We start from the raw sequence: 17,298 nt of genomic DNA, 5'->3' as shown, positions 1-17,298 counted from the left end.
TCAAGAATTTATGAATATTAACAAAAAAGTAAAATGTCTTCTTTGAAGCCTTGAGATGTGTTTGGAAACATTATAAAATCCATACTACGATACACTGGCTTAAAAACAGATCAGTATTGTGTTTCACTTGTGATGTAGGAACATCACACATATTGAGATTATAGTATCGTATCAATGCACTTTGGGAATAAGGATAACCACAGACCCTGGAAAATATCAAATGAATATACTCTAATGGGAATAAGAATACTCGGTAACCCTGAGGACCTGAAAAATATGAATAAACTCAGGAACTTGAACAGGAACAGGGATAGCCACAGGCCCTAGAAAAATGGTGACGTACGAATACACCTCAACAGCTACAAAATAATGTTCCCATCATGCATTGCAAGATTCTTGAAACTTGATACTTTAGAAAATATGGCAGGTTTTAAATAAACTGAAAACCAACAAGCTCAGATCTACTGACATTGCATGCAAGTTTCTTGAGAATTTATTTTGCAAGAATGTTTTTCGGAAACGGAATTTTTCCAGTACACCTGGCTTCTTTCCATAACAGTCCATATGGTAGGAGATTGTTATATCCCTATCTATTTCTTGCATTTATCTTTTTTTGTTGCTTTTTTTTTCACAAATATTTTCAGTAGATTTTTGTTAGAGAAGTTGTGGTACGTAGGCCCCTTAGCCAGGCAATATTTATTTCCCAAATTCTTTTAGTACAATAGTTTCAGACTTACCATCCAGCTAAAATAACAATTAGAAATTTCTAAAATACTTTCAGTTACATTAGTTTTCAGAAAAGTTTTAGCAAAGCAATATATATACCAAAATTATTTTTACTGCAATAGTTTCAGAGAAGTTGTGGTATGAATTAAGCCCCCCCTAGCAAAGCAACATTTAGATACATGTACATGCAAAATAAAGTGACACTAAGTAACAAACAATAAATGCTAACAAACACAATTTACAGTTCAATCCAAATTCAGATTTTCAGGAAGCTTATACTAGTAAACCATTCATGCATATCCCATCATGCAACACTAATTTAGCATGTTTTGTGATTTGCATCTTGCCAACCAATATTTACATACACAGCGAACAAACAAAGATACACTTAAAACAAAACAAAAACAACGACCACATGAATACATGTTGATTTGTTAACACAGTAAACAATTTATACATAAATGCTTGGAAGGGATGAGCAAATATATTTTTAATAACACTGAATGTGATTGGCTAGGGATGGTGGTAACAGGGTGAAGCAGCCAATCAGCATTTGCATACCTTGCTCTGGCAAATGATTGTCTTTCTTCCACTGGTGTAAGTACTTTGGGTCTGCCAGGTTGATTTCCAGCCTCTAGATCTCGGAGATATCTACAAAGAGAAAAATTTTCGGAAAACAAAACAATTTAAAAGCATGTGAATTACTGTATAAACATCACAGACACAGCAAACACACTTCAACTGACACAAGAATTACAAACATGAAAGTAAGGAGAAAACACTTGAAATATCGTAACTAGTTTTGAATTACAAATCTTGACCGTATGTATGACCATTTTTCAATTCAAAATGGCCACCAGAATTTCTTGTCCAAATTATTCTGCACTTTTTTCCTATATCCTTCAATATTTTTCTAAGTCAACCCTAATTTTGGAGCGAACAAGTTCAGTTACCCCACAGATTTTCTTTGTTCTGTTTCTTTTATTTGACGATGCATTTCACTGCATTGCATTATTGGTACCACTACAATCCTTCGATCAATTTTTATTTAAAAAATTGTAGCTCCAGTACAGGCAATGATTTTTAAAAATATTCAATTAATAATTATTAAAAGAAGATGCAATATTAGTTAATCTAAATACTGACTACCGGTATTTCTTTTTATTTGTCATTTTAATATCAATTTATCAGTGAACCAAGGAAAGCAAGTTTCATACATGCTTCATTAGAGAAGTGCCCTGTGGTACTCACTGCGACAAGTCTGTAACAAATGAAAACTTACTACAATAATTATAATCCTTTCATATTTATCAAGGTAATTTTTGAGTAGTATTTAGGATGTCTGGGAATAAATCATGCATGATACATGTACATGCTCCGGGCATTTAACCGATGAATGTTGTATATCATCAACAATGAATCAATGCATGGAACATTATGGACTAAGTACGGTACTTCAGGGATTCGAGTAATGTTTAAAAATAAATAGTCCACAAAATATTCCTGATAGAAAACACAGTTGATCAAATTATAACGCAATCTTAAACTGGATCAAAATATTAGCATGCATCGAATTCTGAATATTTGGTTCAAAAAGAACATCTCACGTGTAATTCAGAGAAAAAAAAACTGCCAATAACTTTTGGACCCACATTTTGGCAGTAAAAAATTAAATGTATATTTCAAAATCTTGTTAACCCAATCAATTCCTGTGTAGCAAACTGAATGTGTTAAGTAAACTACTTTCTGATTGGTTGACATTTAAAGTTCTGTCAAAGAAGAGCATTCCCCATTAAGCGTTTGAGATATAGTTATGTGAAGACAATTTTTTTAAATGTCTGGTGAAAAGACATGGTACCTTGATCTCTGCAGTGACAAGCAGAGTGGAAAATTTCATTGTTTATACTGAAAGACCAACTAAAATGTATCACAGTCTTTTTTTTTGTTTTGAATGATATACCAGTCAATATAAATGATATACTGTAGAATACTTTATTTTCGCTTGGAATTTATTTTCGCTATTTTCGCTGGAGGGATATTCCGTGAAAATAAAATCCAGCGAATATACCTTTTTTCCTATATTTTATATTCAACTCATCAAAAATTAATGAAAATAAATTCCATACAAAACGCCCAAAAAGCCTTTTCAGCAAAAATTAATTCCAGCGAAAATACAGTATTCCACAGTAGTATATATATATTTCTATGTTACAGATCCAAAAGCGCATGCCATGTGGTTTCAAGGAATGGCAATATATACATGTATCAAAGTTATTAAGGTAACAGCATGGAACCAATATTACCGGTATATGGATTTCACATATAAAGAGTTGAATTCAACATCAATAAAATAGATTTTGAAGTTTATTATTACAGTACGTCATGCTATTTTTGGAAATTCTGCAATGGGAGTTGAGTTGCTTGGTTATTATAGCTGGGGGTCCCAGTGTCAGAGTGAAGCCTCACGGTAATAACTCAACATGTATGTCATTATTACCCCTATCTCAGTTGAAACATAAAACAGCGGTAACAGCTGACATAAGAATTATTTTAATGATTATTATTTAGCTTTGAGCACATAACTCTTGTATTTTTAGCTTCTTCAGGAGATACAAATGTAGTATGATGTTACTATGAGAACAGCGCAAAAAGTGCATGATGTGTAATTCAGGTTGATGCCATCCAGTACTGCCTTCATGTATACTTTGCAGTATTCTCGTGATAACCTTATTTATATACATATTCTCCTGTATGTAGTAACAATTTAATGAGATAAAAATGCCTGAAATGTTAGCAAAAATATTCAGGTCTGCGCAACCGTTTGCGTTCAGTATATGAGATTCTATCTCATTACACACTACATTGTGACTATTTTTCAAAAAAGAGAAGTATTTTCTAAATAAAGGAGACATTTGATAGTGTACGCAACACTTTTTATTGTTTTTGTCAAATCCTCATAATTATAAACCTTATTGTAATATAAACATCTTTCCAATCCAATTGCCTAATTAGTATAGCGAAGAAGCACAGAACTGAGAAAAATGGCAACATTTATTGGAATTTTCTCAATAGACTATATTAATAACGAGTACCGGTATACAATTATAAATGTTCCATATTTGGAATTTTATTTCCTAATAAGGTAGGATTCAGATACATGTACTCTGAAGATTACTTAGATTGATTCGCTCATTTTGATCATGTGTGTCAATCTAATCTCCATCTATTGTTCTCTGCGAATTGGCGGGAAATGAATAGTGCGCGTTCCAAAACTGTTTAATGTTTTGAATGGCAGAATTTTTCTCATAAACATTTTGGTAGAAAAGTTTAAAAAAAACACAAAATGGCTGCCATTTGGTCATTGTGAATTAAATCACAAAACAAAATGTTGTTCATCAGTAACCCACCATGAGTGATGTAATTACAGGAGCTACAAATCTTATACCACAGAGAGCTACAGGTATCTACGTATATCACATTGGGTGGCAGAACCATGTAGCAGTGCTCAGATATTAGACAATTTCCTGCACAAATTATACATATCTCACTGACTAACTCAAAATTACTTTTTTTTTGATCATCAGTAATTTCATAAAACCTTTATTTGCACCGTTATTGCTATGTAAATTTTGTAACGTACGTGCCGAACATAAGTTACTGAACATGTATTCAGATGCAGAAAAAACTATTGATTGCCAGGTCATAACCATGATTTGTGCTATCAATAGAGAAAATATGTAATAACATTTTTTTTTTAATACTTACATATCATTTGTCTTGCCTTCCTGTATTGATTTCAGATTTGACTGACTGTAAAGAAAAAAAAGTAAAAAAAAAAGGTTTTTAATATACAATATTGTTATGATACACGTTATGGAAATGATGCCATATACAGAATAGCGTCAAATGGAACAACATTTGAAGGGGATATAGAATATGTAACGAGTCAATAAAAAGATTTTGAATAATTTTGTTTAGAAAGGTTTAATAAAAAGAGATGAATAGAGCCGAAAAAAACTTTGGTAGCAATTATGGAATTGTACTTAATTTGCGATTTTATACAAATATAATTAGATATTCAAGCATGTATGGTACAAAGAAAGATACCTACGATAATAACATCGTTATCACAAAGCTAATAGACTCAAAATGAACTGAGAATAATTACCAAATCAAATGAAAATTAGAGGAAATTGCCTTTTTTGTAGCCATTTTACTATTACCAATATTAACAGAAATATTCTTACATTATAAGTTATGAGACAGAAAATCTTTCAAATGGATTCCTGCTATCAACGGCTTGTATTTAACATTGTCTGAGTTTATAACCAGTCCATACTGACACTTTGCGAGAAAAAATCCTTCTTGTAAAACCATGAAATTAAAGTACTTTGATGCGGGTTAGCAACAAGGGAAATCACATTATAATCAAGTAGTGAATTTTTCTGGTACATTTCAATGATAATAATTACTAGTAAGTTGTTCATTGACATTAATTTGTTTGTTATTTTGTTCTGATGAATGTATTGGTTATGGAATTGACTATTTGAATATTTCATTCTGTACTTGTATAATTCCCTGTATCGGCTGTCATTTGTTAAATCAATGAAATAATGAAAGTAAGTTCAGTGTTAAATTGATCGAATGAACCGATTGGTATAACATGTACATTGATCAGGCATCACTACACATTTTATGCTATACAACTCTACGTTTATTTTGATTAATCTCGGTCAGCCTCATTATGATTTCTGAATATAATATTGGCAGATAATTGGATCTAATAGAGTCGTTATAACACTAACGACATCTGCAATAAGATGATGAATATACTAATACCGACTTTAATATCGTGACTATATAGACATGTCCATTTTGTACAAAAATGCACACTCGATTTGTTGAGCTTACTCGGCTTTGAGTATTTCATAAACAATAATGAAACTTTGGTAAAACTTATTACAGCAGTTTGAATATGGAATTAGACCCTAATTAATCCTTCCATACCCAGATTTTTTTATACCAAAATATTTATTGATTTTCTCAAATTTACCGCAATTTTCACAATAATTTTGAACTAAACAAAAAAAAATATGAAAATGCTAATAGATTTTTATAATTTTTTTCAAAATTTCGGTCTTACATGGTAGAGATGAAATTTTCTCATTTGTCTCAAATTTGTCTCACGAAATTAATTTTATAACAAGCAAAAAAATAAATTCTTTACATGCAAGGTGAAATGCCAGTTGAATTCAATATTTTTAACATTTTGTGTCCAACCTAAAATATAAACTTTGAATGTGAATCTGACAAAACAACACTTTACAAAGCAATTTTACATTAAAATGATTGATTGAAAAGAATCAAAATTACTTCACTTTTATGAAAATCAGGAAGTAATCTGATTGGCGATTTACAATGGCAGCCATTTTTAAAAAAACTATCAGAAACTATACGCAACACTTTAAGACTGTCCAGGAGGTGCAGACTATGAAATCAATATTATCAATACAAGATATTAGTGAATGTTAAAAACATTATTAATTCACCTCATGTTTGTAGTTGTACCAATTAAACATCTTACGTTTTAGTTAAAATGACGTATGACATTGTTTGCTTGTATTAGAATAACATGAAGTGACAGCGAGTATGCGAACACGTCTAGTTTGAAAAACGTGATTTGACAGGAGCTATTTTCTGAACAGTTACCCACATTCTAAATAATTATAACCGACCTTATGGTTATTTTCTAACCATAAGATGAAAAAAAAATTCTCATCAATCAAGCACAGTTCAACAATAAGAAAATGACCTCTATCGTAATTACTTTCAGATACTCATACATGCTGCCATAAGCCAGTCAGACTACTACAAAAAACTAGCAATAATAACACTATCATAATGATTTACTGTAAAACATGTTGAAAAAGCGGCATGCAATTTTAGCGAATTGTGGTAAAATGATGTAATAGCGAAATGTTGATTTAGCGAATCTCTCTTGTCATTGTTGATTTCTTTGTTTGGTGGCCATTTTGAATTGATAATAAAGTCATTAGCGACATCTTGAATTAGCGAATCAGTTCTCTCGCTAAATTCGCTAAAAAGACATGCTCGCGAATAAGACATGTTTTACAGTAATTTTCAAAAGCAAAAAAATTAACACTAACAACACTAATTTTCCCGATAAATTGCTGGTGCAACAATTTTCATTTTTTATTGAATATTTCTATAATTTTTTTGTTAATTTTGAACACAAGTGGGCATACATGTAATTGTCATTTGTCACTACCGATAGTCTTAATAAAAAAAATTTGAAAAAAGCATAAAAATTAGAAAGATGAAAAGAGACGGAAGTTGACTGTGCTGTCAAAGGTTAATCATGTCTGTAACAACAAAACTCAAATCTAATTGCATCAAAGTGAATATATTAATATGAAGGAGTACCTGGAGTTTAAAAATTCATAATTTTTTATGGTGATGATGACATTTTTGAAAACAAAACAAATATAAGAAAACATGTGATTTATTGTAGCAGAATAAATTCTACTGGAAGATTCCAATCTTTAGCAGTATTTTATAACAGTGGAAAAGTGATATGCAAATTTAATATGTGAAAAAAACAAAACAAAAAAAAACAGTTTTCTCAAGTTCATGAACAGATTATCCTGACTGATCATCTCCTGAGAAGGACATGTCCTTGCACTGCTTCATAACAATTTAAATTTCTTCGTCCCTGACACTTCCTTTGAAAATGGCAGTCTTTCAAAAAGCGATAACATTTTAATTTGCCTAATTTTATTCAACAAGCAAGTTAGTATTATCATAGAGTGACAAGTTCCGTGAATAACATTCCGCAAACCAATTTGTCGATACATTATTGTTTATAAAGGGACAATTAACATACAGCGACAGTCTCCACGTTTTTAACGTTCAATGAGGAAGTTGTCCTGTCAGTTTCACTGCATTTAAACAACACTGAGACATTTGCTATTGATCTTTTCATTGTATTTGGCTTCAGCAATTACGCATATGTGCATATTAAGAAACGCAACAAACCATGTGATATGTGTCAAAGGTGATTTTGATGACGACAGTTGTCATCATCCCATTCATATCAATATATTAAATCAATCAATATATTAAAATTATGACAATTTTCATCACTATGAAAATACTTAATTCTATCAATTAATTTTATTGAATAAAAATCAGAAATAATTTGTTTCTTTTGCCCCAAAGTAAATCAAGGGTTGATTTCTAAGGGCTGAAGGTAGGGTGGTGGTACTTACAATATAAACAAACAATATTGCTCACTTGAGCAAGTGACCGAACTCCAGCAATGCTAGATTATGATTAAAGGCAGTAGTTTATTCAAGTAGGTAATTGAATACCAAAAATATAATCAAGAGAAAAATGGTACTTTAATATTAGAAGCCCCATGTGTATTGTGGTATTCCCATGGTGCATTGTGGTATTCCCATGGTGCATTGTTGTACTCCCATGGTGCATTGTGGTACTCCCATAGTGCATTGTGGTACTCCCATGGTGCATTGTGGTACTCCCAAGGGGTATTGTGGTACTCCCATTGTGCATTGTGGTACTCCCATGGTGCATTGTGGTACTCCCATGGTGCATTGTGGTACTCCCATTGTGCATTGTGGTACTCCCAAGGGGTATTGTGGTACTCCCATAGTGCATTGTGGTACTCCCATGGTGCATTGTGGTACTCCCAAGGGGCATTGTGGTACTCCCATGGTGCATTGTGGTACTCCCATGGTGCATTGTGGTACTCCCATTGTGCATTGTGGTACTCCCAAGGGGTATTGTGGTACTCCCATTGTGCATTGTGGTACTCCCATGGTGCATTGTGGTACTCCCATGGTGCATTGTGGTACTCCCATGGTGCATTGTGGTACTCCCAAGGGGCATTTCACTACAGAAGGACTCCCCCCACTGGATACAACAGAGAAATCAAATGTTTACATATTGGCTACATATTTTAAACTTATGATTTTTGTCTTTCACAACAGGAATTGATAAACATACAAATTAAGTAAGATGCATCATGGGAATACTGCCTCTACGATGGGCCACTCAATTTTAAGATGTTACAAACTGACCCAAATATAACAAAATATTAAATATAGAATTTGATTTATATTCAAAAAATTAAAATATGAAATTCAGATTTCCATGAAATATAAGAGCATCCATCCCCAGCTTCAGTTTTTACAACTGTAAATATCTTTTCAATTTCATCTACATTTAACAACCTAAAAGTCAGAATTCCTGGCACTTCTATTATTGCTTTTATATTATGACAATTCAAGGAGATTTTTTCAGAATAGTGACGGAGAAAAATGGTCCTTTTATGAAGTAGGCTATTCACCAGTAGAGGAGGAAGAAATACAAGTTTCTTTCTTTGTTTGGGTTATTATGTTCCTAATCATTCAACAGGTGGTTGCTAGGATACTGTTACTATTATCATCTACATCCTGAACTCTTTATAACAAAGTTGCAATCCAGTGGAGGAAATACACAATAACTCAATAGGACGTAGGAAGCACTTGATTTTGTGAACAAAGATACCAACAATGAACAAAATATTCAATCATTCAATTTTTTGTTCCAATTATTTTCTCATCGGTAATCAATTTTATAGACCAGACTTTCTAACAGTATTTTAAAGAGCGTTTTATCAACTGTGTGAACTGTTGTTTAACTCAATTATTTAGAATGCCATGCATTTCCAACAGAACTCGAACCTACCGGTAATAAAATAATCGTTAGCTCCAAAATAAACGACATGGTAGAAATTTAATAATTGCATATGCAATTTTATTCACAGCCAGTCCTTTCAAACAAATCATTAAATTGTTCTGCAATATGCTTTCATGACACACTCAGGAAAAATCTATTTTAATTCAATTCTAACAGTAGAAATGTAGTTTTATTGGTGCAAATTGCAAATTGCTATGAAATTTATAATGTAATACTTCAAAAGTTGAGACAAGATTTGTCATTGATCAACGTGATCATCTAAATTTTTCCAACCTAATGTAATGGCCCCCAATGTTCAATAATTTTCAAAATTCAATGTTATTGAATCAAAAATATAGAATTTGTTATTGTGTATACATGTAGCCTTTGATTATTAAAAATGTTGGGGTTTGGTTATTTTTCAATGAAGCAAGCTGAATTTGTACCAATCTGTTCCACAGAAGGTGACCAAAGTCAATGATTATGCATGAAAAAAATAACAAATGTAATAAAATAAATTCACAAATGTAATTTGACAGCAGATATGCATTGTATGCATGAACCAAGCATTTGGATTGAAACCCTGTAGCACACAAGACCTGGCAACCTCATTTCAAATGAAATTACTCACACTTATAGTCACAAGCAGAACAAAGTCTAGGATACAAAAACATGCATATTAATTAGCTAATCTGCATATTCATGATTTCATTTCATCATGATTTATTGATTGAAAGTATTGCAAAGGCAGCATTCAATGATGGGTCCTTATAAATATCACATCTGAGTGCTTGATTTTTTCTGGAGTATTCTAACAACTTGAATAACAAGTATGCTAATCGGAAACAAATGAGGAGTAGACATACAAAGTACATTTTGGCCTATTACATGTTGCAAATAGATATTTGTTCAAGATATAAAAATGCCTTGCTTTTGTTCGTTCACAAGTGGCGCAGACACTCATCTTGTACATACATGAAGTAATGCAAAATTATGTGATACTTCACAAATACCATTTTCAAACGCCATAATTTTTACTGCCAAAATGTTTGTGCATAATTTTACAAAATTTTAAGTAATTTTTTATAAATCCATTGGTAATTTTGGACCAATGGGCTTTGTTGTTAATAGGCTTTAAAAATTTTGGAAAAAAAGTTACAAAATTTGAAGTAATTTTTTATAAATCCATTGGTAAATTTTGGAAAAATGTTAAGTGAATTTATTTTGTGAGTGTTGGGTGACAAAAGTTTACTTGCTCAAAGGGTTAATGATATGCAAATTACCTAATTAATATGCACATACGGTATATAGAACTATTTTGTGAATGGTGACAAAAGGTGACTTTTGTGCTCAAAGGGTTAATGATATGCAAATTACGCACATTTTTTATAAATCCATTGGTAAATTTTGGAAAAATGTTAAGTGAATTTATTTTGTGAGTGTTGGGTGACAAAAGTTTACTTGCTCAAAGGGTTAATGATATGCAAATTACCTAATTAATATGCACATACGGTATATAAAACTATTTTGTGAATAGTGACAAAAGGTGCCTTTGGTGCTCAAAGTGTTAATGATATGCAAATTACCTAATTAATATGCACATACGGTATATAAAACTATTTTGTGAATAGTGACAAAAGGTGCTTTTGGTGCTCACAGTGTTAATGATATGCAAATTACCTAATTAATATGCACATACGGTATATAAAACTATTTTGTGAATAGTGACAAAAGGTGCCTTTGGTGCTCAAAGTGTTAATGATATGCAAATTACCTAATTAATATTACATACGGTATATAGAACTATTTTGTGAGCGTTGGGTGACAAAAGTTGACTTTGGTGCTCAAAGGGTTAAACACATAATGCATTGAACTTGTACTATCTGCAAAATTTTTTGAAAAAAAGTGCTCCACGTATGTAGTCAAATGAGCCATGAACTAAAATCCACAATTACGGCTTTGTGAGTTATGCGTGCAAGAGCCTGACTGGTTTATTTTTTATTGAGAAAACCTCAAACTTGTCACGCAACGTGTTTCAAATCCTGCATTAGAACTAGCTCAACCAAGCTATCCTAGAAATGATTTGCTTGAATGCAGTAGTTAGCGGAAGTATCAAGTTCTCATACATCGATAAAAGAATAAATGCACAGTACAATAAAAAAGAAGATGCAAACAAATCCTTGGGGGAACTACTTCACATGAATTATGGTAATTTTTTAGGAAGATATATTAGAAACGCCATTTGCTGACAACTCAATCATAGTCGAATCTACATAAATGCTTGGCAATGTCCAGTTGTTTAAAAACTACTTCTAACCTGGCTATCTTGTCAATATCATAATTATTGCATTTGGTGTAAAATACATACTACTGTCAAATTTGTATTAGAAGCCGCATCTTTAAAAGATGTTGCACTCGTTCTTTTTGAATAATTGAGAACCAAAAATTCACCATTTGTCATATTTGTAGATGCTCCAATAGAAGCCGCTGTTAGAACATACCATTTTAATAGAAGTCGCAACAAACAAATACAACCAATAATAAAACACCATATTTTTTTTACCGCCAAAATATAGGTGCCACATTTTTAGTTATAAATTTTCTATCATTTCTTTGTTGATTTTAGAATTCTCTATTAGCAACAGGTCTTTATCAAAACATTTGAAACAATGGAAAAAAAATTATGCAAAAATTAAAAGATGATAACAGTTGATTTTTACATTCAAAAACACTCTTTTTGGCCAACTCCAGCATGTAGTATGCATTCAAATAAATAACTAAAACCAAAATACGAGTCACTCAATACAATTTTTGTTTTCCATTCAATATGCATATTTAAAATTAAAAACAAATCACAAGATGGAGCTACATTTTCGAGTTATACACTTGAAAGAATTCGAGCTATTATATACACTCGAACACAACAAAAAAGTAATAAAATGTCCATTATGCAAATTAGATACCTTCCACCTCAAATGTTTTAATTTATCACCAAGCACTACAGTTTTTAAACCAGATAATTGCCTCTTAATTACACTTAATAATTCTACTTTAAGTGGTTCTTAGCCCAAAATAAATACTTAAGTTTTATGACATGTTAAAATGCGCTGACCCGCTTCTATTGTGTTTGATTACTTGTTAATCTAATTTAGTCACATGGTCTTGCCAACAAATGATGCAGAATTATGTATGCTACTATGGAAACCATCTCAGGTAACACCGGAAACCCCCAATCCCATCCCCACCCCACCCCACCTTAAATTTGTTCAGCTTGGTGAACATCAGAAATTTGCTGTTTTATTTTTATCTTACATATATCAATGGAATCATGTACCCCTATCAATCCTTGGGGGGAGGGGGGGTGTTATAATTTGAAATCTTGATTGGGATTTGGAATATCTGTATTCTGTACCTTTCAGATTTTGGGTACATGCACAATCATGAGTCGTGCTTAATTTACTCCGCAGAATGTTTCTTAATATATATATATTGCTTCTCTATCATTTATTTCCGTCTCTTATACTTTCTCAATTTCCTTGACATCTTTTTTTTTGCTTCGACATTTGCATGCCATCTATAGATGCAACTGCCTGATGGAGATGAATATGACTGCATGCAGCACGCCATTATTACCCCCACCGATGAACCGTGAGATACCGCAGCATTAAACCGACAAAAATAGAAAGTTGCTTTCAGAGTAATTAAATTTGTTCAAAAAAAAAAAAAAAAAAAAATTTCCTCTATCGCATCTCGCCTCTAATATACGTTGTATATATTCCCAAAGGCTTTGTCAGACAAGTTACCATGGTGACAAGGCGAGAACATGTTTACATAATAGTAGATTCAATTAATTTAATGTATATACCAAATATATAAGGCATTCCAGTGTATAATACAGCAGACTATGTGTACATACTTAATTGGTCTTGAACAACTTATACCAGTATTAACATGTACATACTTAATTGGTCTTGAACAATTCATACCAGTATTAACATGTACATACTTAATTGGTCTTGAACAATTCATACCAGTATTAACATGTACATACTTAATTGGTCTTGAACAATTCATAACAGTATTAACATGTACATACTTAATTGGTCTTGAACAATTCATACCAGTACTAACATGTACATACTTAATTGGTCTTGAACAATTCATACCAGTATTAACATGTACATACTTAATTGGTCTTGAACAATTCATACCAGTATTGACAAGTACATACTTAATTGGTCTTGAACAATTAATATTACCAGTATTAACATGTACATACTTAATTGTTCTTGACTTCACACCAGTATTAACATGTACTAAACTTAATTGGACTGGACAACCGAGCTGCTCGACATGCATCTATGATAAAGTACAGTCTTTTTTTACTAAAACTACTTCACTTCATACCACAGGGTCCTTCTATAACAGACAGACTCTTACTATGTACGGGTCCTACTGATTACTAGTTAAACGATTAAAAGAGAATTCCTGCAATGGCATAACGTACTAATTTGTTGTAAATAAGTTTTTAACATGCATGAACTTGTCCTTAATTATTTAATGACTGAAAATATTCCAAAACAGACGTTTCTTATCATTATTCATTATCGTTAACTGCTGTACATTTCCAACCTGTTCATTAGAAACCAGGTTTGGCACTGATTTCAATGGTGCACGTTGTTATCACTTGTTATTATTATTATTATTAATATTGTGAGTTTATTTACAAAACGATGTAATTGCAGTAATTGGTGTACCCTTGAAGCATGTGGTTGGTGGTATGTCACCATCGAATGTAACAAAATATAATAATAAATCACTGTGCCCGACACAATAATAGATTACATACTGAGTTGATATCATTATTGGTAAATGAAATCAAATTAAAATAAAAAAATGCCAGTTTTTGAAAAAATATTCGTTAAAAAAAAATGTTTCTTGTATCCCAATGCAAAATGCTCAATGCTTTTCCAAAGCATACACTGTACTTCACATACATGTATGTGCAAAATATTATACTTAAAACAAAAATATCATTTTCGCTTAAATATTATCCATAATGCACCTAAATTTATCCGTGGTATAAAGTGACCATGTGGTGCATATATGGTCATATAGAAATCACAACGGTCACATGTAAATCATAAAGGTCATATAAAAATCAAAAAGGTCACATGTAAATCATAAAGGTCATATGGAAATCATAAAGGTCATGTGAAAATCAAAAAGGTCACATGTAAATCATAAAGGGTCATATGAAAATCAAAAAGGTCACATGTAAATCATTAAGGTCATATGTAAATCATAAAGGGTTATATTTAAATTAAGTCATATTAAAGTCTCTTCGACTCCCTAGTATAGTCCTTCTGACTTCAGTCTAATCCATGCCACTCCCTAGTTCAGTCACTACGACCCCCTAGTCTAGTTTCTGTGACACCCTAGTTCAATCAATGAGACTCCCTAGTCTAGTCTCTGAGACACCCTAATCTTGTCTCTGTTGACTCCTAGTCCAGTCACTGTGACTCCTAGTCTAGTCTCTATAACACCCTAGCATAGTCCCTGTTACTCCCTTGTCGAGTACTTTTGACCCCTTTAGTCTAGTTTCTGTAGTTCCCTACTCCTTCTCCAGTGACTCCCTAATCTAGTCCCTGTGACCCAATTCTAGTCCATGTGACCTCCTTCTCTCATCTCTGAGACTCCCTAGTTTAATTGCTATTACTTCCTTGTCTTGTTCCTGCGACTCTACTCTAGTTCCATACATACACCTTACAATTACAATATTGACAAATTGCATTATGGAATATATATGTATATGAATAAATCAGGGTTTCAGTGGGGACACTCACCTGGTGCTCTATAGCAAAAATAAATCATATTTTAGTAGTCGTATATAGTTTATATGTGCGCTTCTATCAGTGATGCACTTCTAATAGAGCAGGTAAGATTAATAATACATGTTGCAAAAACCCTACGTTATTTATAAACCCATAATTTGTATTAACTATATGTACTATAGTAATATGAGCTATAAGTTGCCGTGGAACGAACCGTGACTTATCCCTCCCATGTGTTCTATATCAAAAGAGGAAAGCAAGAAATAAAGGAGACATACTGGATAAGTTGGCGTTCCCAAAGGAATGAGTCTCCTAAACTAAAATTTAATATTGCAGGTTGTATTGTGTCGCAGGGCGATCAAAATATGCTACTATCAAGTCAATACAAAATATTTGCCTCGTATATGATACATGTATATGCTATAACATAGATAAGTCACATCATAATCCCAAATGGAAAGTTTTGAAAACTGAAGCTTAAAACTGAACAAGTTTTCTTTTCATACACACTTCAATAATCGCATTACAAACTATTCCAGCATAAAATAAGTTTCTTTACCGGTAATAGCTATTAAAGTTTATTTTTTCCAGAACCGAGATAAATTTAACAATAATTCTGGTGAGCTTTTTTGATAACAATTTTCAATATTTGGTTTGTAATTTTATTTAGGAAGCAGGATTGTCTCATACTCGAGGGTTGATATAAATGCATAGCTATGTATGGAATAAAGCCAGAGGGCACACGATATAATAAACCATTATTAATAGAGTCATGTATATACATAATGTGATTAATGTATGCCACTGTCATTAAATTAATCATTTGATTCATCTTAAAATGTTTATTCAAACTTATGATTATTTAAGTATTTATAAAATTAATCATTTGATTCATCTTAAAATGTTTATTCAAACTTATGACTATTTAAGTATGTATAAAATTAATTATTTGATTCATCTTAAAATGTTTATTCAAATTTATGATTATTTAATTATTTCAATTGAAAAGCACATCCTATTATCATCATTATTATTTTCTTCCAAATACATATTTTTATTAGTATAAATTTTTAATTTTTTTTTAATTCTAAGATTAATGAATTTTTATATTTTACAAAACTTAAAAGATAGTTTTAATAATTATGTTATATAAGATGGTATATGGCACTTTTATGAAACACTGAAATATATTATAATTATCTATTAACAACTCATAAATCTTATATATGGAAGTAACAGCGTCTCCTTGGCTGCATGACCACCTGAGGCATTCAACTCATATCGATAATTTCCATTTTCAATGCATATATATATCAAGTTATACATGATAAGAGAAGCAAGGTGGGAATAATGAAAATGACATATTATTCCAAAATTCCTGTACAATCAATCCTTTCTCCTAAAATAACTGTTTATAAATTAAGTAGTACCTAAACTGACAGTCAAAATAAACCAGTATTAACATGAACTTTGACATATTCTAGAACTGTTTAAACAGGCAAAATGATCTAAAACTTAAATTATTAGGGGATTCTCTGTTTTATAAGGGCTGTCCTGCTATCAGGGGTCCAAGGGTGCGACGGCCACCATGCTTGTATTAATTTAAATAAAATTCTTCAAATACAAAGCTGGATTTGATGTCAAAATGGGAATTAGTGGAGTCGTAAATTTCATAAATTTTTCATGATCTTCATGACATAATAGTGGTACAACAATTGACATGTAATTATTCTCAAACCCAACATGTATTCAGCAGTGTTATGACATATATGTTTCAATTTTGTGTTTTTTTTTCCATCCACATCCACTGACGCCATTCTATGATGTGTTTGGCATGTAGATAATTTTTCCCGCTGAATGAGCATTCATCCCCCTATAGCTGCAAGGCAAATACATTAACTATCTAACCAAGCAGCTTACAATTGTACATTTAATGAATTACACATTCTGAGAATCCCTAGCTATTATTCAGGATAGT

General features: G+C 31.8%; 1 protein-coding gene across 1 annotated transcript in view; it reads right to left on the bottom strand.

Annotated features, from left to right (window-relative positions):
- The window catches only part of LOC102804469 (sodium/calcium exchanger 3-like), a 96,464-nt gene that overhangs the window by 28,030 nt on the left and 51,136 nt on the right, over positions 1–17,298 (bottom strand). The window contains exons 4-5 of the mRNA XM_078007580.2: positions 4,492–4,536; positions 1,288–1,377 (exon numbers count right to left, since the gene is read on the bottom strand). Of these exons, the coding sequence (XP_077863706.1) occupies positions 1,288–1,377; positions 4,492–4,536 (135 nt within the window). The remainder of the gene's footprint in view (positions 1–1,287; positions 1,378–4,491; positions 4,537–17,298) is intronic.

The sequence above is a fragment of the Saccoglossus kowalevskii genome, chromosome 13, assembly GCF_978046115.1.
Source record: "Saccoglossus kowalevskii chromosome 13, keSacKowa6.1, whole genome shotgun sequence".
NCBI lineage: Eukaryota > Metazoa > Hemichordata > Enteropneusta > Harrimaniidae > Saccoglossus > Saccoglossus kowalevskii.
Note: the sequence above shows the minus strand (reverse complement) of the source record. Positions and strands in the feature narration are given on the sequence as shown.